Source organism: Carlito syrichta, unplaced genomic scaffold (genome assembly GCF_000164805.1).
Source record: "Carlito syrichta isolate Samal-C Ts95f unplaced genomic scaffold, Tarsius_syrichta-2.0.1 Scaffold311050, whole genome shotgun sequence".
In the NCBI taxonomy this organism is placed as follows: domain Eukaryota; kingdom Metazoa; phylum Chordata; class Mammalia; order Primates; family Tarsiidae; genus Carlito; species Carlito syrichta.
This window is the reverse complement of record NW_007255146.1, coordinates 290,754-314,459: the sequence shown is the minus strand read 5'-3', so window position 1 is coordinate 314,459 and position 23,706 is coordinate 290,754. Positions and strand designations below refer to the sequence as shown.

Here is a 23,706-nt window from a genome sequence, read left to right as displayed (position 1 = left end):
AAAGCCTTAAAGGTAAGAAGTGGATGTACAAGAACAAGAAAACCTAGTGGTAGAAAACAAGAGATTATAGCATCTTAGCTATTGTTGACCTGAGAAGTGGTCTTTATGATTATAGCAGAGTTGAGTGACTGAAGTATAGATTGAGAAGAGTCGTATCAGATTTTCTTCATGGTAGTACTTGCAGAAAGTGGTGCTGATTAGCATAAGCCTTGTAAAGATATTTGGTACCTTAGAAACCACTCAGATAACCTGTAATACCTTTTTATTTTGACCAACCACTATGTCAAAATGATGCTAGTACATTCAGGGAATTATTGATCAAGGAAAAATAACTTAATTGAATAAAAGAGGAATTTATTTTATAGAAATTTGAACATTTTTCTGAATGCTATTATTAACTTTCTCTGTAAAATATATCTTTTAAACAGACCCTTGGAGCACTAAGGTCACCCATTACACATGACCCATGGCTACCAGAGATTAATGATTAGCAAGATTATTTTATCTTTGAGAGCTTTAAAAAATAATATTCTCAGGCCCAAATCCCTGCCAAATTTTATAAAAATTCCAGGTGCTTGCATGAAGTTGTCTTTTATCCTGGAAACAACTAAAAGTTTGGAAATTAAGTTCTGGTGCTTGCTTAAGTATTCTCCAGACTCACAACTATTGCAGGTCTGTGTTTTTGTCCCAGCCTAGTGTTTAAGTTCTGGTGCTTGCCATTATATTTCTCTAGGCCAGGAAACAATGACAGGCAGCTATTTAGTTTCAAAGCATCATTTAAGTTCCAGTGCTCAATGTAAGTTCTCTCCAGAATGTGAAGCAACAGCAGGTCAGTAATTAAGTTCCAATATTCAATATTAGAGGTCTAACACTACCAAAGAACACCTGCAAAACTAGAAGAGATAGCTGTCTCCTCAAATGTACAGTCATCAATGTAAAGATGCAAGGATTGTAAAAACTCTGAGAAATATGACACCACCAAAAGAAACCAACAAAGTTCCAAAAATAAATGCAGAAGAATTGAAGACCTGTAAAATTTCTGACAAAGAATTCAGAATAATTTTCTTAAAGAAGTTCAAAGAATCACAAGAAAATATGGATAGAATATTAAATGAAATTTGGAAAACAACCCAGGGACAAAATGAAAATTTGATAAAGGAATATAAATAATTTAGAAAATAGAAATAGAAAACAGAAATCTTAGAAATTAAGAATACAACAACTGAACTGAAAAACTCATCAAAAAACTTCAACAGCAGACTTGATCAGAGTAAATAATCATTGAGCTCAAAAACAGAATATATGAACTTCCCCAGTCAGAGAAACAAACAGAAGGAAGAGTGAAGTAGGCCTACAAGAATTACGAACTTGATCAAAGGAACTAACCTCCATTTAATTGAAATTCCTTAAAAAATGGAAAGAAAAGAAGTTAGAAAGCTTCTTTTGGAAAATAATGTGTGAAAATTTCCCAACTCAAAAGAAAGACGACAGTATACAGGTACAGGAAGCTCGGAAGTCACCAATAAAATTCAAACTAAAGAGAAAATCCTCAAGGCACACATCATGATAAAAATCAGCAAAAAATCAAGGACAAATAATACTCAAGGCAGCAAAAAAAAAAAAGAGAAGAAGAAGAAGAAGAAGGAAGAAAGAAAGAAAGAAAGAAAGAAAGAAAGAAAGAAAGAAAGAAAGAGAAAAGAGATATCACAATGAGTAGAGCCCTAAATGTGGCTTTCAGCAGGTTTCTTAATTAACAGAAACTCCACAAGCCAGGAGCAAATGGAGTAATATATGTAAAGTACTGAAGAAGAAGGAAAAAAAAAACTGTCAGCTGAGAATACTATACTCAACAAAGTGATCCTTCAAACCTTGAGGAGACGTGAAGACTTCCACATAAACAAAAGCTAGGGGAATTCATCAACACAAAACATGACTTACAAAAAATTCTGAAAAGAGTTATTTAGGCTGAAAGACAAGGATTTTAACATGTAATAAGAAAACATCTGAAGATAGACAACTCACTGCTAAAAGTAAATATACAGACAAATTTAGAATACTCTAATATTGTAATTGTGGTGTATAAATCACTTATATTTTCAGTAGAAAAACCAAAAGACAAAACTGTTAAAGACCATAATAACTACAACAATTGGTTAAGAGATAGGCAACATAAAATATATAAATTGAAACCAAAAAGTCAAAATTGGGTGGAAGATATTAAAGTGCAAAGTTTGTTTTTGCTTTTCTTGGTAATCAAGTTGGTATCAGTTAAAAATATCCATTAAAACTATAAAATATTTTTGTAAGCTTCATGTTAATCACAAAGCAAAAATCTATAATAAATGCACCAAAAATAAATAGCACACAATCAAAACATATTACTAGAGAAAATAACTTAGCTACACAGGAAGATAATAAAAGAGAAAAAAGGAAGAAAAGATCTGCAAAACAACCAGAAAACAATTAACAAAAATGATAGTAGTAAACCCTTACCTAGCAATAATAACATTAAATGTCTTGGATTAAGTTTCCCAATTAAAAGACATAATGATACAGTGTCACCATCAGTGAATTGTTTAAAACTATATGTTGCCTACGAAAGCATACTTCACCTACAAAGACACACACAGAGTGAAATGAAAGGAGAGAGAAAGATATTCCATGCAAATAAAAACCAAAGAAGAGTAAGAGTAGCTCTACTTATATCAGATAAAATAGATGTTTAGTCAAAAATAGTTTAAAAAAAAGGAAAGAAAGAAAGAAAAGAATATTATATAATGATAAAGGAGTCAATATATCAAGAGGATTTAACAATGTTAAATATAAATCTGCCCAACACTGGATACCCAGATATATAAAGAAAATATAAATAGACCTATAGGGAGAGATTGGAGGCAAGACAAGAATATTAGGGGACTTAAGTACTCCACTTGCAGTAATGGACAGATTATTCAAACAGAAAATCAACAAAATCATGCAGTGGTCAACACCTTCAGGTCCCCTCACACTGTGAGAGATTTTCTGTCCTCCCAATAAATCCTGCTTTCTTAAACAAAAAAAAAACAAAAAAACTTGGAATTAAACTATACTATACACCAAATGGACTTAACAGGCTTTTATAGAAAATTCTATGCAAAAGCTGTAGAATACACATCCTCTCTCTCAACAGCACATGAAACATTCTACAGAATAGACTAAATGATAGGTTAAAAAAATTCTTATCAATTAAAAAAAATCATACTAAATATCTTTTCTGACCACAATAAAATAAAACCAGAAATCAATGACGGAAGAAACATTGGAAATTGCACACATACATGGAAATTCAACAACATGCTCCTGAAAAATGAATGAGTCAATGAAGAAATGTAAAAGATAATTTAAAAACAAAAATGGAATCACAACATCTCTAAACCTATAGGAGACAGTAAAATCAGTTCTAAGAGGGAAGTTTATAACAGTAAGTGCCTACATCAAAAAAGTAAAAAGATCTCATATAAACAACCTAATGTTACACCTTAAGAAACAAACAAGCCGGGCTCGGTGGCTCAACCTGTAATCCCGCACCTTTGGGAGGCTAAGGTGAGTGGATTGCCTGAGCCCGCGGGTTCAAGACTCGCCTGGGCAACTTGGTGAGACCTCATCTCTACAATAAATAAAAAAATCAGCCAGGCATGGTAGCTCATGCCTGTAATTCCAGTTACTGGGAAGGCTGAGGCGGAAGGATCGCTGGAGCCCAGCAGGTTGAGGCTGCGGTGGCCGGGAGCGGCCACTGCACTCCAGTCTGGGCGACAGAGTGAGATTCCAACTCAAAAAAAAAAAAAAAAAGAAAGAAACAAAAAAATAGAACACCTAAACTCAAAATTAGTAGAAGGAAAGAAATAACAAAGATAAGAGCAGAAATAAACAAAACAGAGATTAAAAAATATAAAAGACCAATGAAACAAAAACTTATTTAAAAAAAAAGATAAAGTCCACAAACCTTTAGCTAGACTAACCAAGAGAGAGAGAAGGCGCAAATAAATAAAATCAGAGGTGAAAAAGAAGACATTACAACTGATATCACATAAACATAAAGAATCCTAAGAGACTATTATGAAAAAACTATCTGCCAACACATTAGAAAGTCTTTTAAAAAATGAATAAACTTTTGGACACATAGAACCTACCAGGATTGAATCATAAAGAAACAGAAAACCTGAACAGACCAATAATGTGTAATGGTATTTAAGCAGTAATAAAGATTCCACTATCATAGAAAAGTCTAGGATACGATGGCTTTACTACTGAATTATACCAATTATTTAAAGAACTAATACCAATTGTTCTCAAAGTCTTCCAAAAAATTGAAGAGAAAGGAATATTTCTAAGAATAGTATCACCCTAATATCAAAAAAAGGACAAGGATACAACAAAAGAAGAAGAAAAGCCAATATTCCTGATGAACATAATGCAAACATCTTCAACAAAACACAAGCAAACTGAAATCACCCACACACCATAATAATTATTCACCATGATTAAGTAGGATTGATTCCAGAGATGCAAGGATTAGCAAAACATACAAAAATCAGTAAATATGATATATCATATTAACAGAATCAAAACAAAAACCAAATAATCCTGTCAACAGTTGCAGAAAAGCATTTGATCTAATTCAACATTTCTGCATGGCAAAAACAAACAAAAACTAAAAAACATCAATGACAACAAAAAAAAATTCCTTTTAACAATTTAGGTATAGAAGAAACAAACCTCAACACAATAAAGAACATATATGACAGACCTACAGCTAACATCATACCGAACAGGAAAAAGTTGTATGTTTTTCCTCTATAATCTGGAACAAGACAAGGATGCTCATTTTCACTACTTATATTCAACACAGTACTGGAAGTCATATCCAAAGCAATTAGGCAAGGGAAAGAAATAAAAGGCATCCAAATTGAAGAGGAGGCAGTCATACTGTCTCTGTTTGCAGGTGATACATAGATACATTTCCATATATAGACAATCTGAAAGTCTCCACACACAAAAATATCCTATTAGATTTAATACAAAAATTGGGCAAAATTTGAGAGTATAAAACCAACATACAAAAAGCAGAAGTGTTTTTATATGCCAATAGCAAACTACCTGAAAAAAGAACTCAAAAAGCAGCAAGTTGTGGTGTCTCCTGTGATCCTAGCACTTTGGGAGGCTGATAAGGGAGGACTATTTGAGCCCAGGAGTTCAAGATCAGCCTAAGCAACATAGTGAGACCTTGTGTCTACAAAAAATGAAAAAATTAGCCAGGCGTGGTAGTGTGAGCCTGTAGCCCCAGCTACTTGAGAGGTTAAGGTGAAAGGATCACCTGAATCCAGGAGGTCAAGGCTGCAGTGAGGTATGATCATGCCACTGCACTCTAGTCTGGACAACAAAGTGAGACTCTATCTCAAAAAAATAAATAAAGTAACTCAAAAAACAATCTCATTTACTATTGCTACAAAAATAAAATAAAATACTTATGAGTAAATTTAACAAAGAATGTAAAAAAATCTCTACAATGAAAGCTACAGAACATTGGGGAAAAAATCGAAAAAGACACAAACAAAAGGCATCCCATGTTTATAGATTAAAATAATGTCACTAAAATGTCCATACTACCTAATCTGCAAATTCAAAGCAATCCCTATCAAAATACCAATGACATTCTTCACAGAAATGAAAAAACAATAACTAAGATTTGTATGGAACCACATAAGAGTTTGAATAAGCAATCTTGAGCAAAAAGAACAAAGCTGGAGGCATCATACCACCTGACTTCAAAATATTCTACAAAGTCAGTAACCAAAGCAGTATGGTACTAACTAAAAACAACAGACACATAGACAAATGGAATAGAATAAAGATCCTAGAAATAAATCCACACATTTACAGTCAACAGTCTCTTCAATAAATGGTGCTGGGAAAACTGGATATCCGCATACAGAAGAATGAAACTAGACCCCTTCTCTCACCATACAAAAACCAATTCAAGATGTATTAAATACTTAAATGTAAGACCTGAAACTATAAAATTACTAGAAGAAAACATGGAAGAAATGCTTCAGGACATTGATCTGGCACAAATTTTTTGGATAGGACCTCAAAAACATAAGCAACAAGAACAACAACAAAAAACTAATGAAATTACATCAAACTAAAAATCTTCTGCACATCAAAGAAAACAATAAAGAAAAAAATTACAAAATGAAAGAAAATATTTGCAAATTATGCTTTTTACAAGGGGTTAATATTCAGAATATATAAGAAACCCAAACAACTCAACAGAAAAGACAAATAATTTAATCAAGAAAAAGACCTAAATGAACATTTTTCAAAAGAAGATTTAATCACCAGCATTTTAATGACAAAATGCTCAGCATCATTAATCATCAGGGATGCAAAAAAACCCCAAAATGATATATTACCTGATTTATTTCCAGGTGTTGTTGGAGGAAATGTTAGAATTAACATTAGAGTTTGCTTGAACTTCTTGGAGACATTTGTCAGTTCTGGGGAAAAGCTACAGCAGCATGAATCTCCACAGATAGAGACTCTTCCTGTGATAAGCTTTTGAATTTCAACAGGTAGGAATTTTTTCTGTGATAAGTGGTTTCCTGTGAATTATTTTACTTGGGATTTTCAGCATAAAGCCCACTGCCTCCAGCATTATCTAGCTGTCCTCTGGACCTGCCCCAGAGGTGGTAAAATTTGGGAAATCAGAGGAACATGAATTTGGATTTCAGCTTCATCTCTTTTTAGTTATGATACTTTAAACATATAATGTAACATCTCTGAATTTCAGTCTTCTACTTGTTTAAAAAATGGAATAATAATGCCTATCAATAAGATTATTTTATTCAAATATTTATTGAACACTTTCTTTGTGCTGGTCGCTTAACTAAGCCCAGGGAATGTAATTATAAATAAAATAGGTATGATACTATCCCTGTGCTTAAAAATCTTAGAGTTTAACAGGAAATATACTGAGTAAACAAAAAATATTTATATTTGAGGTTTTTTTAAAACAGAAGTGCCAGAAGCTATAGGGATACATGAAAAAGACATAATTTATTCCAGAAGGATTAGGGTAGTGTTTTCTCTAAGACTTGAAGGAGGAATCTTGCAAAAGTGATAGGAAGGAAAGAAGGGAAGTAAGAGACTATTCCAGGAGAAGCCCACAAGAGACCTCATGGCCCAACACAGGACTGACACAAAGCAAGAGTTAAACAAGTATCAACATTATTTTTATAGAGTTGAGTATCATTATCACTCTCTCAAGATGGCATCTTTAAAGCTTAAATGTCATACTTAAAGGGAGGAAATTTGCACTTGTAGTTGGTTTCAGTCAAGAAGAAGTTTATTTCAGAATAAGAGATTTTTTATGAAAGATAGTCCCACTACAATGTTGCATAAGTGCTTCTATATGTGATTAATATAAAGAACTGAGACTATAAAGTCAAAACAGCAGAGTCATAGTCAAGACAGCAGAAATGTTGAGTACAGAGAAAAAAACCATCATAGCAGATGTCTGATATTTGTCTGATGGTTGCCCCCTTAATAGTTCAATTTTTACTTCAGGGACTTCCAAAACTAAAATAACAACTTCTGAATGAAATGTATATATTATAAATCTAATTGAGGACCACATGAATACCTTTCAATACCAATTTTCCTCTCTGTAAAACAGTAATCCTAAAATTACTATTGATCACTGCAATTGAAAAGCTTGAGATAGAATTGGTTTGAATACAAATAATGTATGTCAGTAAAAGAAATTCATAGGATTCAAGGTAAGATTTATGCATGTCATTAATGATTAAATTATATAGTTTATCCCAAAGTAATGGTTAATTCACTTATCAAATGCTGAAATATTAATTTTATATTAATAATTGTTGAAATATTTATGAAATTAAGCACTATATTCAATACCCTTAAGACTGTATCATCAAAAAATCAAACATTTTATGACCATAAATTTTTAATAATGAGAAAATATCTAAAGTCAATATCAATAAAACTTCCTCTTCAAAACTAAAGGGCATAAAGAGCTGAGATTGCATAAAGAGCCAGGTAGCCACTTGACCCTCCATGTTCAAGAGAAAAACAAATGTCAAATAACTCCATTAGTGACCTTAGAATAGTCCACAAGAAGGCCGAGAGGCCATTCTGATGCTCTAATGTGAGGATGGGGGACCCCAACACATAACCTTCAATAATAGCTGCTGGCTGATGCATTCCTTTCTCTTGCCAGCCAAGTGCATCTTCTCAATGCCTTTTATGGGTTTAGGTTCACTCACGAAAATTTGAGGCCTGGTCATACACTGGGTAGAAAATTATAAAAGATTATATGATCTTTCAACACTGCTGGATCCCTAGACTGTCATTCAGACCCCTTTCTACCCAGAATCTTGGAACTGGGTTCTAATCTTGAGTTACTTCTACAATTTGCCTAAATCTCTGATACTTCATTCCCTAGTTTTGCCTTTTGTGTCCCAGTTCCACAGGATAACACTCAAGTGCTAAACTTTGTACTCCCCAGGCTGTTGTATGTCTTTGTTTATCTCACTGAGCCTGACCTTAATCCCACCTTCTGCAATGTCTTGAAACAGAACAGAACTTCTCAGACCCCTTCTCTCTACCACCTTCTACTACCCCCAGCCAAGAGGAATACTGCTCACTGGAGGGCTCAAAGTTGAACACTCAAGAGGGTACATTTCCTGGAGAAGGAAGGCCATGCCCAAGTTGTGTTTTTATCTCTTCTACTATGTCTTAGTCCATACTATTGGCATAATAAAGGGACGAGGGCCTGCCTCAAGGTAAGCTCTGATAAGTTTCTCTTTCTTTGTCCATAAGCACATCCAAACCTTAGCATTAAAAGAAAGAAAGGAGCTCCCCTTAGATCTCAGATCTAAATTGCTTTGCTCCACTCCAACTTTTCTAGAGTTGTGCTTTGCCCACTAACTCAGCTAATAAAGAGAGACACCAGTTTCCATTCCCTATATGTTACTTGTAATGTAGTCCCCCTGAGATCTTTTCTGGGGAAGGAGTGATTAGCAGGACTTGTTTTCTTAAAATTTCACTTCATATAATACCATATATCTGTAGATAATCAAATCTTGCTGGCTTTTTAAGACTGCCACTTTGTTCTCTATGTGGATCCAATTTTTACCACCAAATATTCATTTCTTGTTACATTATGTAGATGGGATTGTACTAATTTTCATGTTCCTAAATAAAATCATTGAATTCTTTAGTGGTTCCCTGGGTTATACAACCTACTCAAGGCAAAAAGTGGCTGAAACTAATACTCTACAAACTTTCATTAAGAAAATGTTCCCACTCTGACATGCCCACACCAGAATATCTTCAAGGTTGAAATAACAAGATCATATTCTCATATACTTTTGTATGCATTTCTGAGGAAGGAAAATATAATAAGCCCCTTGTGGGCTGGATTGTTGTCTTATCTTCTCTGTCTCTTTCCAAGAACATAGCAAAAGACTATGTATCCTTTCAAATATTTTTTGAATAGAAATGAATAAAGAACTCTAGCAAGACAGATTAGTATTCTTGAAAACAAAATAATTAGGTGGTGGTAGATACTTCCAAGAATTACACATAAAAAAATCAAACCCAAACTGTGTGGGTAATGATGAAAGTCATTGCCCTCTGGTAACTGCTTTGTGGTAGTCTTAGTATTGTTATTAGCAAGCCGCAGTATAACCAGCTGTCTAGTTCACAATATCATTGGCCTTGGGGTTAAGAGGTAGATATTATGAGTGGGTCTCCCAGGATAAATTTACATATATTCAAGAACCACAATTGTGTGAAAATAAATTCCTGTAGACACACATTCTCTTGGTTCACAGAACACTATTATTAATCAAAGGTCAGTATTTCTAATCAATAGAGAGGTGAAGGCAAATCACATCACGCTTTCACCCTGTGTTGTTATATAGGTAAGATCTTACAAGAACGAAAAGGAAGAATTACCATCATCAAGAATCCTTTGATCAACAGATCTCGGGGCTTAAATATTAGAAACAGTAAGACTGAAAGCTCTCATAAGGAACATAGCCACAAAAAGGAGAATGGGCACAGGAAAGACCCACCCACCTTTCTCAATTATGATTGTTTGTTGTTGACACATACTGGAATACCTACTATGTGCCAAATACCATGGATAGGAGCTGAAAGGTTTCCTAGAACTCAGGACTTTTAGTGCTCAAGCTAAGGTGGCTGTTAATCCTAAACTGTCAATAGTCTCTGCCTTCAAAGAACTTATAACTTAGGCAATAAATCAAATATGGATCAAAAACAAACGCTATAGAGTTAGTTAAGGAAATAAGTACTATGGAGACACAAAATTGAAGTGTCAAGTGCTTCCTGAAAGCCTGTAGTTGTCAACCTCAGCTGCTCATTTCATGTATTTTTTTACTGGTTGAGTAAGCTGAGGTCCAGTACATAAAATTATTTGCCCTTAATTCCCCAGAGATTCTGATTTAATTAATCTAGGGTGGCAATTAGGCATGGGTATTTTTGTGTCACAGAAGACTCTAATATGCAGTCATGTCAGAGAACTATTGAGCTAAACTCAGCCATGAAATATGTAAGATATAATCAGGTGAAAGGGTCAATGGAAAGGAATTATTCATGTTAGAGGAAACATTATAGGCAAATGTTCTGAGGCAAAACAAGCATGATCCTTCCAAACACTGTGAGCAGTCCAGTGTAGACAGAGCATAGGCTACTGAAGGGAATTTAAGAAGAGATGTGGCTGGAAAGGTAAGGGAGATATTGAAGGGCCTTGAAAAACATTTTCAGAAGTCCAATCCTCTGCAATGAGAGAAAAGTTGGCTGTTTATAGCTATAAATGCCTTATAAGTATTGTTCAATTTTATACCTTGTTCTTCCAAATGCTCTGAAGAGTCTGAACAGTCAAGACCTTGAGCTGACTTTGAGAACATCTGTTCTAGATCTTAGCAGAATAAGTAACAGGAGTTAAGTAGTACTGATGTATAAAAAAAGAATAGGAAGCATTGAACACTATGACAAATTAGAAAGTCCATATCCATATAAAGGGTGCAAACACAAGTCAACTTCAGTCTATTGCTGCCACCTGGGAATATAGACCCAATGTTGTTAGATGATTATATTTCAGTGAAGGGGGGAAATCCCTCAATTTTAAAATTAAATCTTGCAATATTTAAATATTGACTCCCAATAATGTACAAGCCCATCAACACACACCTGTAATTTCACCCCAAATACCTGGAGTTCCAAGAGGGAACTAGAAAGAGAAAGGGATGATGGCTGGGAGGGATGGTTCAAACCTGTAATCCCAGCACTTTGGGAGGCCAACATGGGAAGATTTCTTAAGCCCAGAAGTTCAAGGCCAGCCTGGGCAACATAGTGAGACCTTGTTTCTACAAAAAAAAATCAAAAAATGAGCTAGGCATGGTGATGTGTGTCTGTAGTCCCAACTCTTTCTTGGAAGGCTGAGGCAGGAAGATCATTTGAGCCAAAGAGTTGAAGGTTGTGGTGAACCATGCACATGCCACTGAACTCCAACCTGAGCAACAGAATGAGACTTCAATTCAAAAAAAGAAGAAGAAGAAGGAGAGAGAGAGAGAAGGATGAAAAGGAAGACAGTAAGGAAAAATGAGAGGTATCAACAAGATATTATGCAGCAAGGATGCTGCAAAGAGTGAAACAGCAGGTGAAAAGCTACTTGCAGTGATGTAGTTGAAGGAATTTTAACAACAAAGATCTCCACTATCTAACTCAAAATGTGTTTTGCTGCAATCTGAGATAGATCATAGAGGGACAAAACTATACATAAGAAGACATCCTAACTGGCAGGGAATGCATTTTGATGGCATTGGCTCAGGAGTCAGAAAGACCTATATTGAAACACTCCCTCTACCATATGCTGTATTATCTTAACAAATTTATCCAACTTTCCTTTGTCTGTTAAAAATGGATAAAAACACTATCAAACTCTAAGCATTGTTATGAGGATTAATTGGTATAATATACAATGGAAGTTTAGCACAGTTTATGGCACATTTTAAGCATTTACCAAATGTGAGTTATAGCTAGTATTACCAAAGAACTTGCCACAAGGACAACAGCATCAAATGTATTTGAGAGGCATTAAGAGGAAAGAATGTAAAGAATTTGATTAATTGAATATGGCTGTTAAGGGGAAAGGAAAAGAAGGATCACTCCCAGATTTCTGGCATGGACAACTGAGTAGATGAGAGTGACTTGCATTATAATAAAGAATGGAGGACAAGAATTGGTTTTGGTAGAAAAAATGATGTGTTCAGTTTTAAAATTTGTCCCTGAAGACATTGAAATGGTGTTGAATAAGCAGCTGAATATTTATATCTAGAGCTAGGAAGGGAAAATTGGGTTGAAAATTTCTATAATAGAGCAGTAGAAAAGTAGCCATTAAAGTCATGGAAATGGACTAGCTCATGAAAAAACAAACTGTATAGAGAGAAAAGATGGTAAAACACAAAGACTAGAGAAAAAGACTAGCATGTATTTTATTTAGAGAAATAGCGTTAAGATGAGACGAAACTACAGGTAGTTATGGAGAGGAGTAAAATCCCGCCTAATGGGCAGACATCTTCGTGTCAGAACGGTCAGGTGAGGCCAAAGCTGGCCTTCCTCTCTTGGACTCAGAATGGGAGTGGAGATGTCTGCAGTGGTGCTCTGGGCTGGGTGGTAAGGATTAGAGATGGCATTTGTCCTAACAGAGGAGAACAGAGCTGAGACAAGAGGGATCGATCACACAAGGAGAAGAGCAGTAAGCCTGGTTACAGGTTCATATACTCTGGTTTTTCCCTTGTACTGCCCTCCACCCCATCCCAGCCTTTAATAAAGTCTCACTCAAGCATTTTATCTTTGTATCTCCTCTGTTACATGGTAAAATCTATTGTTCACTGATACTCAGGTCAGTACTAAAGCATGTCTCCTCTCCTTTATCATCCTAAGCTACTCTACCTGGCAGGGGGTGGGAAAGAACTTCAAGGGAAAGGGAAAGGGCTATGGCTAGGGTTAGTGTTAGGGTTAGGGCCAGGGCTAAGGCTAGGGCTAGGGCTAGGGTTAGGGTTAGGGAATCTACAGTTCCTGTTATAGATTTCCACCAGCACTGCTCTCTTCTGCTTTCCACCAGAAATCCTGGGTTTTATTTTATCAAGGCAGTTGACATATCATCACAGGAAGGGGTAACCTAAGGGGTTGATATGAAGGGAGGCTCAGAGTCATCCCTAGTCCCACCCAGGTTATGCCTGTTATACTAGAAGCAAATAGGGGAACAGATGGCAGTGGGGGTACGGAATGGATTCTTGCAGTTTTTGGCTTGAATTCATTTCAGCAGTCCCAGAATTGGTGGCAATTCACCTAACGTTTGAAGCTTCAAAATTTTCAGCTCATGAAAATATAAAATCCAATAAATTTTATCCTGCTGAGTTCTGTAAGATTAGAAACAATTTGTGTAAGACATTTAATCTGTAATAGTACTCAGATGTGTCATTAAGGTGATTAGAAGAAACTCAACTTAGACTTACATGAGTCCAGAAAAACAATGTTTGCACATGCAAGTGAAAAGTCGAGGGTTTTGCAGCTGTCATCAGGACTTGGTTTCTTTCTACTATCTCCTTTTCTGGGTTGGCTTCATTTTCAACCTGTGGAGTTCCTAGGAAGCTATAGAAGTGCATTATCTCTACTGTCACTAGCCCCAGCACAAAGGAAGTTGTTGCTGCCTGAAAGGTCCCACACATGTGCTGGGACCCAGACTGAACATCATTTATGATGCCATTACCATTTAAAAATGATAAATGACCAGCCTGTCATAAACCCATACCCTTATGCCTAAAGGCCAGATCTTATTCCTGAGTCACTGGCCAGAAGTACGGAGTTTGCTAATTATCAAGGCTTGGGCCACAAGCCTTCACCTGGACCAATAACTGTGTATAGATCCTGCTCACAACATGGTTGCACATTAGAATCCAGGACAACTGAAAATAAGAAAAGAAGAAAAAATGCAATGTCTTGATGCCTGGACACAACTTCTGGAAAATATGATTTAATTATTAGAGATGGGACCCAGGTACCAGAGTTTTTTTAAGCACCAAGGCAGTTCCAATGGGTCACCAAGTTTGGGAATCCTGGTCTAGGGTCCATTGATCATCCTGGACACCATCCCTACCTAGTGCCAGGAATAAGCCTCGCCTAAACCACTGCACTAAAAATAGAGGAGGGGTTAATCCCCCCAAAATATCTGAGGTACATTCACTAAAAGATTCAAAGGTGAGCCATAGCTGACAGAAGATAGGCCACATATCTCATCCCCACACTCACTGCCAATGTATTTTGTTGCAAACCCTGCCAAGTTTTCCACAGCCTAAAATGGAAGGTCAGGGCTCTTCCATGTGAACAGCTCTAAATTTTATAGGAAGCATTATGCTAAGTGCAAAAAAAAAATATCAAAAGGATCCTTTAATATTTGAATCCTCATCCTTTTACAATGAAGAAAAATTAAAAGGGAATCAGAAGTGCCAAATGAAGCCTGGAGCTATAGGAAGGGGATGGGTCATGGAATGAGGGGAAATGCAGAAGGAAAAGATAGGAATGTGTCATAGCTTCTCTATATATTTTTATGGGGGTCAGGAAAAATATACTTTAGATTTTTAGGAATATTTAGCTTCCATTGTTCCTGGAGAAGAGAAAGGTTTCTAGCAGGAAGATATAGTGATTAAGGGAGTTGAGTTAGAGATATGTGGCTAATGCTAGGATTCTGTATCCCCAAGGCTGAAACCACGCAGGGAAAAATTCCCAGACAAGCCTTTAATCTTTGCAATGCAGTATGCTTCAGGAATTTCCACTTATTGTTCCACATGTCACTAAGCTGCCCTCAGGAGTGCAATGAAGCTCAGCTTCCACACATATGTTTTAGTGCCAGCAATGCCACACATTCTGCATAATTATAAGGAACATCCATCTTTTGTCTGCAACCCAAAATGTGGTTTGAACATCAGGCAACCCTATGGCAGCTTAAAATTTTCATGGTTTGGGAAGAAAATTTCTAGGTGATCCCTTGGAATGCAAGGCAAAACATTCTCATATTCTTCCTCCGTGGATTAGGTTCTTATATGGCAAGTCATGCATTTCAGATCTCCACCCTGTCTTAGTACTTGAGTTTTCATGTTGGAAGCAAAGTAACTATTTTCCCCAAGTGGTCATCCAGACTAGAATGTGAACTAAATATCCTGGAGATCAGGATCTTATACTGCCCAGCTTGCCAACCATATTGGTGACATATTTTAAGTCCATGACATTCTTGACCAATGTTTGTTTATCTACAAAATATATTTGGTAGTAAAGACCTTCAAGATATCAGTTAAAGAACATTGTGGTCGATGCTGACTATGGGACTAGAAATGAAAGCTTCCAAATTTTTTAAATATTTAAAAAAATATAAATGGTTTCTAAGAAATATTTGAACATGGTGAAAGAATGACCTAAAGTTTCTTTTATCTTTCTTTAAAATTAACACATCTATATATTATTATATACACTTATATATTATATTTATTTACTTTGGAGATGGGCAATCACCCTTATGGAAGTCTATTAAAGCCTCTGGATTTCTTCCCAGAATACATCTTAAAATGAGTAACAGACTAATGCATATAACTATAAAAAAAATAAAGTATATTGGAATATATTGGTCCAGGTTGACAGACCTGAAGGTTCTGTGGCTCTAGATTAAAAAGCTAATCTTATATAGACTCTCTATAAAGGTTTATTCAAGGATGAGTTCAAGGCATTTTAACAAAACATGTTAGAAAGTTTCTTGGCAGGGGAAACAAATTTAGCCATTCATAGGGCTAGGTAGGTAATGGGAATATTAGCAAAAAGGATGTCGGTGAGTGTGTGAGTGGTGGGGGCTGTGGCAAAATGCAAAGTGTATACCCTGTCTAAAAGTAGCCTCTAATAAGGTCCAGCAGATTTTTCTTTGTGGAACCTCTATGGCCATATCTTTCTCAGTTTTTCAAGAAAAGTTAGACCTCTGAATTTTTTTTTTTTTTTTTTTTTTTAGTTGGAGTCTCATTCTGTCGCCTAGACTGGAGTACACTGGCCACTCCCAGCCACCGCAACCTCGACCCGCTGGGCTCCGGGAATCCTTCCGCCTCAGCCTTCCGAGTAGCCGGAATTGCAGGCACACGCTTCCATGCCCAGCTGATTTTTTTTTATTTATTGTAGAGATGAGGTCTTGCCAAGTTGCCCAGGCGGGTCTCGAACCCGCAGGCTCAGGCAATCCACTCACCTTAGCCTCCCAAAGCGCAGGATTACAGGCTGAGCCACCGAGCCTGGCTGACCTCTGAATTGTTATATGAACTATTCATATTTGTTAATTTTTGCCATAGGAAGGAATAACATTATTTGGGACAAAGGAAATTTATCTGTTATCAGATTTGTCTGGAAGGCAGCAAGTTAGTAACTTCGAGAAAGTAAGAGAAGATAGAAGAAATCAATTACTCAAATTTGAATGTAATTTTACTCTCAGTATCTTTATTTTATTTATTTTTAAAACATAGGAATTAATTTAAATTTAATTTTCTTCCTAGAGTACCATAATCCTGTACTAGAATAATCAACAGATTCTAGAATGTTTTAATTCTTCCAACAAACATGTATGTGGCAGGCAATATACACATTGATAAGTATATAAAGATTATGACATTATCTTTGCTTCCAGAGCATACAGACCAGTGTGGAAAGAGTTGTACCCAAATATCATAACACAATGTGTTAAGGCCTATCATAGAGATATGCAAAAAGTACAGAAGCAGTAGGAGGGAAGAAAACATAAGTTTTCCCAGGAGATTGGGAGGAATTCTCAGAGGGGATATCTCTTTGAGAAGATATTTGTAACAAAAGACCCAGATTATTAATGATCTAACAGGAGGATATGCTGAAGAATTGGTCTTTTATTCTAGAGGAAATAGAGTATCATTAAAGAATTCTGAATAGGAAGCAATATGTTCAGATTTTTATGATGATTCTGACTGGAGTATGAACAATAGCCTACAGGTGGAGATGAGAGTAGAGAATAAAGACCCACAAGAGGATGATGGTTTAAATAACACTGACAGAATTAGCGTGCAGCAGGGCCATGAAATAACATTAATTGGTTGAAAAGATATTTAGGGATAGAAACAACAGAATACCTGGTAGATGACTCTATGCTAGTAGGCAGGGCAGCAAAAGAAAAGGAGTTGAGAATGATATATAGGACTTCTATGAGAGTTAGCCTAGTATAAAGGTGAGAGTATAGTCTAAGGAGTCAGAATATCTGAGTTCAAATCCTACCTCTTTCATTCATGTGCAGTGAGTTTAGGCAGGCTATTTATCCTTTCTGAGCTTGTTTTGTATATACTTTAAGTGCTCTTACAATAGTGCTTGCATTTGTGCCTAATAATTACTGCTGTTGTTATAAATTATTACAATTCTGGTTAAGAGATGGTTTCATTCAGTTTGCTTGTTTTAGAAGATTAAATGATGCATTTGAAGCGCTTTTAGAACATTCTGGGTTTGCATAGTTAAACATATGAATTCCAAGGTCATTCAGGGACAAGGGCTGATAAAGTCAATGCTACCTCCAATACATAGCTCCCAAATTTGCCTTGGACATCAATATCTGCTGACATATAGTGGACATGAGGATTACGAATGACTTACCGGCTAGGCCTGGAAGTAATATACTTCTGCCCATTTCTCTTGACCAAAATATAATCACAAGGCAACACACAACTTCAAAGAAAGCTGGAAAATGTAGTACTGCTGTATGTATGCTCACATTTAAATGACAATCTAGCTGGTTTTCAAATAAATAAATACATGGATCTCAGGTTGAGAGGAAAGGTTCATTAGCATATGAGGATGGTTAGAGTCTGTATGCAGACAAAATCACCTCTGGTGCATTTAGAGAAGACCAGAGTTTGAGTCTCCAGGACACTGATGTTCAATGAAGGGAACACAATAATCTGCAGAGGATCATAAGAAGAGAAGGACAGACAGAAAGCAAGAGAAAAACAAAAGAACAGTGTCTAAAAAGTAAGAGAAGAAAGGGTTGGCCAAGCATGGTTGCTCACACCTATAATCCTAGCACCCTGGAGGCCTGTCTGAGCCCACAGGTCCGAGACCAGCCTGGGCAACTTGGTGAAACCTCATCTCTACAATAAATCTAAAAATTAGCCAGGTGTGGTGGTACATGCCTCTAGTCCCAGCTACTTGGAAGGCTGAGGTGGAAGGATCACCTGAACGTGCCACTGCACTCCAGCCTGTGCAACAGAGACTCCAACTCAAAAAAAAAGAAAAAGAAGAAGAAAAAAAAAAGAAAGGGTTTTAGTAAAGGTAATCTTTAATAAAGCAATTTAAATTGGCTTCTTAGTTTTTGACATATAGAAAACACTCAAATATTAATTTCTATTCTCTTTCTTAATTTTAAGTGCATTTCTTGAGAAAGAAGAATGAAAAACAACTACTCGATTGAATCATATAAACTTGATGTATTTGTAGATAAAAAAACATTTGATTAGACAATTTCATATAATTCAACTAGGCTGAGTAACTGAAAAGCTGCTTTAAAAATCAGTAGAGTTTTTTTAAATACATTTGTTCCTATTTATGTTATGATTCAAGAGTAAAAATTATTCCTTCTTCCTTCTAATTTTCCTAAAGAAGTGGAACTGATAATAATTACTAATATCATATTCACACAGATAGGAAGTAATGATATCTAAATGCCTTCCTTACTCTGTATCCCACTCTTGTTATTTTTCTTGTCACTTTGCCTTTGAGTCTAAACACTGCAAGGATGAAACCTGAATGCAAAAGTAATTTGAAGGGAAGGATATTCATACCTTTCCAAAGAAATGTCTTCTATTACAAATAACATTGGTATTATGAAAAGTCTGGTTATTTTGGCAGTGTAGAGTATAAAGTAAAAATGTTAAGAGTGTTGGATTTGGAATCAAGTCCTGACCCCACCACTCATCAGGTATGAGGTCCAGGGAGAATTCCTTCTTCTCTTCCAAGCCTCCACTTTCTCATAAGAAAGATAGAAGACTGCTGTCTCTCAGGATTCTGCTAGGATAGTGGGAGATAATGTACAAAAGGGGTTTATTTAGTGCAGCGCCTCTTACAATAAATGGTGGCTTAGAACATTCACTTTTTAACTCTCCATAGTAGATAAGCAAGAAAGGTTTGAGATAATTGTTTTTAAAAGAAGAGATACTTTTAAAAGGATAAACTTTTCACTATCAAAAATCTTTAAGTTCTCCCAGCAGTGTAGATTTGTCCTTTCACTGGTAGTCTTCCAAGAGACTAGCTGCCAGATCCATAACTTCCCAAGATACAAGGGCTGAGTAAGCTTTATGCTTCTCATCAGTCTGGGGGCTGGCCAGTATGTTTCCTCATAACCAATGAAATACTATGACTCATAAAACAAAATCCCTCAAAATCTATACCCAAGTAAAAGTCATACAATTAAGTACTAAAGACTTACACATAAAAACATCGCTTATGATATACCACAGGTAATATTATCACATCCCCAAATTCTATTGTTAACCTGATATTTTTCAAAGGTAAAAATATATTATTAAAATCATAATTTTCTTTCATTTTACATTAAATTAAAGAAAAATAAATTTATAACATATGCTGAAACTATTTGGTGAACATGCCCTTTTAAGTTCATTATCTAAGTTTTCAAAGTACATGGTAATGTTTCACTTTGAATTTAAAATTGAATAAAAGCAAAGCTAAAAATGCCCTAACCTGTTATTTACTTTGCAGTTTTCTGAAAGATTACTGTATTTTGCTATTGGCAAAATGGTCATTAAAAATGAAATACAAGACTATTCAGTGAAGTGGAATCCCATAAAGTATGACAGTATTATGGATCTTAAAGTAAAGCCACCAGTGCAGATGTTCCTAATCAAACTAAAAGCACAAATACACAAACCAGTTTGTTCCAGCTACAGAATCATTTAATTAAAAGAGTGCTTATAATTTAACAGTATGAATAATGGTTAAAGCCAAGGAGGTACCGAAAACTGCAAGGAAATATAAACCTACAGAATCTATGCCAAGGAAACTGCTCCAAATTCTCAAGGCTAAAAAAATTCGTTCTTTTCCTTGCTACAGGTAGATATTATCCCAATTAGCCAAAAACTACAGTGAACATACCTTTAAGAAAAACATACACACACACACATAAAACATACGTAAAGTAGTTTTCCCCAATAGAAATACGTACTTAAATCCAAAATATCACTTAGAATCTGTTTTGAGAAAATCAGACTTCTCACCAGTTTAAATTTCTTATTGAGGAATAGATGCAGTAGGTAACGTGATACAGAAGTAAATCAGCATACACAGTAAAACATAAGCTCTAAGGACATACAGGATTCCCTTGCAAATAATGATGTTGGCAAAGAGCCTCTTTTATGTACAGAAAGCTTTGTTCCTTGTTTATAGCAACTCTCAAGGCTACAACAGGTAATTGTGTGCAGCTAATTAGGTTCAAAAACGATTGTGTTCGAGCCAGGAGATATTTTATAGCTTGATTCAGTGAAAGTAGGAAACTCGATAAGATCATGTTATAAAAACTCATTCTCCCACAATTACTGATCTTTTACTCCAAAACAATTTGAATTTTAACATAGGAAATATGTAGTACCATTCAAAAGTTGGTTCTATGCTTAATAGCTATCAAAAAATATAGAAAAAATGCAATTAGGAAAACTCTTGTATACAGATATCCAATATGCTTATTTACCCAAAGATAATATTCATTTCTTTAGCTAAATTTTCAATCCTAGGTCACAGTACTCTTCCAAGAAAGTCGAGTGATATATATTCTGCATAACACAGGAAAATCAAATGCAATACATTACCTTGGGCCACCTGTTGAACTGCCAACATTATTCCAGACACGGTATCTGGAAGGAGGTTTTCTTTCAGATTGTAATGTGGTGCCCATGCCAGAATAGGTAGCCGCCTTCTACACCACTGTGTAATGTCTTCACACTGGGGAGTATGCATCTTGCTCCAGAGCACGCTTTTCTTTTTCCTCTTAGCTCCTGTCATTTTTCAGATTTCCTCTTCTAGAAGCAAACTTCTCTAAACAAGAAAAAATTTGTTGCAGAACACCTCTTTCCAATGCCAGGCTCCAATTCGTCTGTGGTTTACAATGTCAAAGCTACCCAGAAAATAAGTAAACAAGAAAGAGAGAGGCAGAAAGATTAACAGAAGCACTTAAAAATATGCAGCTGGACTATATGTCTTACTATAGTCAGCTAATTATTTAGATAAAAACTATAGGTTAAAACCTTGAATTCCTATCTGAATAAGAAGTAGTCCCTGTTCATGTAATATTTTTCTGATCTTGGAAAAGTAATGGGTTCAGTGTTGGTCTACAGCTCTCTCGCCAGTAATTCCCCTTATATTCACTGTAGTCTTATGTTTTTGGCTGCAATCCCAATAGTTAATGAGGTAGTTCTGGGCGTGTGTTGGAAGTAGGCTGGGCTATGCTAATGAAACCAGGAAGCCTCTAGCTAGTCCAGTCTCTCCCTACAAGCTATGCAAAATCATAAAACTGCAAGAGGGATCTGTTGTGCAAAAATATATTCAGAGAATCCACGCTTACTTCTTTGGGAGCTATGAATTTTCAACATATCATATGGCTGCCAGTTCTACAAAATTCAGAAACATGACAGGGCATTGCTAAAGGGCCTTACCTTTCTTTAAAGTTTCTGACAGATGAGACTTTCATTCATACAGAAACATTCAGATAGCCACTGCCCAGTCTGGGTAAAGAACAATGAGTTCTCATAAACAAACTGAAATTTCATCTCATGAGCTAAGAAAATAAGTATCACAATGAACAGATATATGTGGCTAGAGATCTTCCCTGTCCCTGAAACTATCCATTCAGTTTTTCTCTGTTTCTCCAAGTCATATAATTTACACACTCAAACTATTGTAACTGAAATTTATTGAGGAGTGGCAAATGGTTTAAACTATTGTTTGAAGTGTTCGTAAATTATTTTGTGGCGCTGCCCTTTTTTCATAAAACTTTTAGGGGTGAGTGTTCTCTTTTTAAGAAGGGGTGTTACACTTTCTGATAGAACAGACATGCTGTCAAAGTTTTTTATTTTATAATTGTTTCGTCAGCTCCAGAAGACAAAGGCATGTGCCAATGAAATTTAACCAAAAAGCCAATATACTAGCTAAAATTGGGAAGCCAAGAAAAAGAATACCATGTATTTAGTTTGCTGCAGTTCTTTTTAATGTCCATTTCTCCAGCAAATAAAAATCTGATTTCTGGAAGCCTTTAGAATAACAAAATACTGAGTTCCCTTGCCTATTTCTATAGTCCCTGCTGTGTTTTTCCCCATTGTTTTTAAATTAAAGTGAAGAGTTACTCTCTGTCTTCCACCATGTAAATGTAAATCCACTTTAATAAAGATATTATATCACTTTCCTTCACAAATAAGCAATCTTTAACTTTGTTTTATATGTTCTGCTTGGTACATACACATAGAAGTTCAGAAGCTACACATATACTAATAATGGATTGTTTTTATAATCAAAATAAGCAGTAAAGGCATTTTTAATACATATCTTGTTTATAAATTCAAGTCTATAAAAAAATGAACAAAATAATTGAAAACTTGAATCACCAGCTATTATTTGTACAATTTCAATCATTTTAAATTTTGTGTTAAAATGCTAGTAACAAAGAATTCACATGAACAGGATTTTCAGAACTGAAGGCGAATGTGCATAGAAGTGTCTACATCATATCAGTTCCAGCAATTTTTCTAAAACATTTTAAAACCAGGAGAGAGGAGAAATTAGTTTAATAAAATAGTTCTGTTGGATGACAGATACCCTAAAAGTCTTGACTCTACCACAACGTGATCTATGCATGAAACAAAATTACACTTATATTCCATACATTTTTACAAATACAAAATTAATAAAATTAAAAATGAATAAATAGTTCTGAAGTCTCCATCAAAAAAAATTCCTAAAAACAGAATAAATCTTTCCAAAAAATATTTTTCAAGCTTATATCTGGAATTTTTATTCCAGATTTTTTTTCCAATTCCACATGCATGCATATTATTTAAAACATACCATAATCTCACTCCAGAGCATGGATCACTCCTATTTATAGTCAACATTACCAAAAAAATCTTTATGAAGAAATTTATTCACACACATGAAATTCTCTTAGTAACTTGACCAGTGCATAAAATTCAAGAATACTAAATATATTTATTCAAAAGATTCAATGACTAAAAGCAGCCTACAGTATTATGAACCACCTATATGGGACATCTCTTTTTAAATGTCAAGAACAATACCTATGCAAATAAAAATAAACATTATCTTCTACCTCACACATAGACCAACAGAAAAAAATATTTTTTAAATCTCATTTTGATAACACCGATGATATGTTTCAACTTCAATTATCTCCAATATCAAACTTAAACTCATTAGCAGAAGCAATGTAGCCCCTTCTCTGCTCCCCTACCCACCGCCTCATTAGCTTCCTTTCAATTCTATTTTATTCAGCAA

General features: G+C 35.3%; 1 protein-coding gene across 2 annotated transcripts in view; it reads right to left on the bottom strand.

The window, feature by feature from the left end:
* The window catches only part of SLC26A7 (solute carrier family 26 member 7), a 130,684-nt gene extending 109,119 nt beyond the window's left edge, over positions 1–21,565 (bottom strand). For both annotated transcript variants that reach the window (XM_008068493.1, XM_008068492.1), the window contains exons 1-2: positions 21,447–21,565; positions 21,012–21,316 (exon numbers count right to left, since the gene is read on the bottom strand). In XM_008068493.1, the coding sequence (XP_008066684.1) occupies positions 21,012–21,204 (193 nt within the window). In that variant the 5' untranslated portion in view covers positions 21,205–21,316; positions 21,447–21,565. The remainder of the gene's footprint in view (positions 1–21,011; positions 21,317–21,446) is intronic.
* Between the last annotated feature and the right edge of the window lie 2,141 nt (positions 21,566–23,706).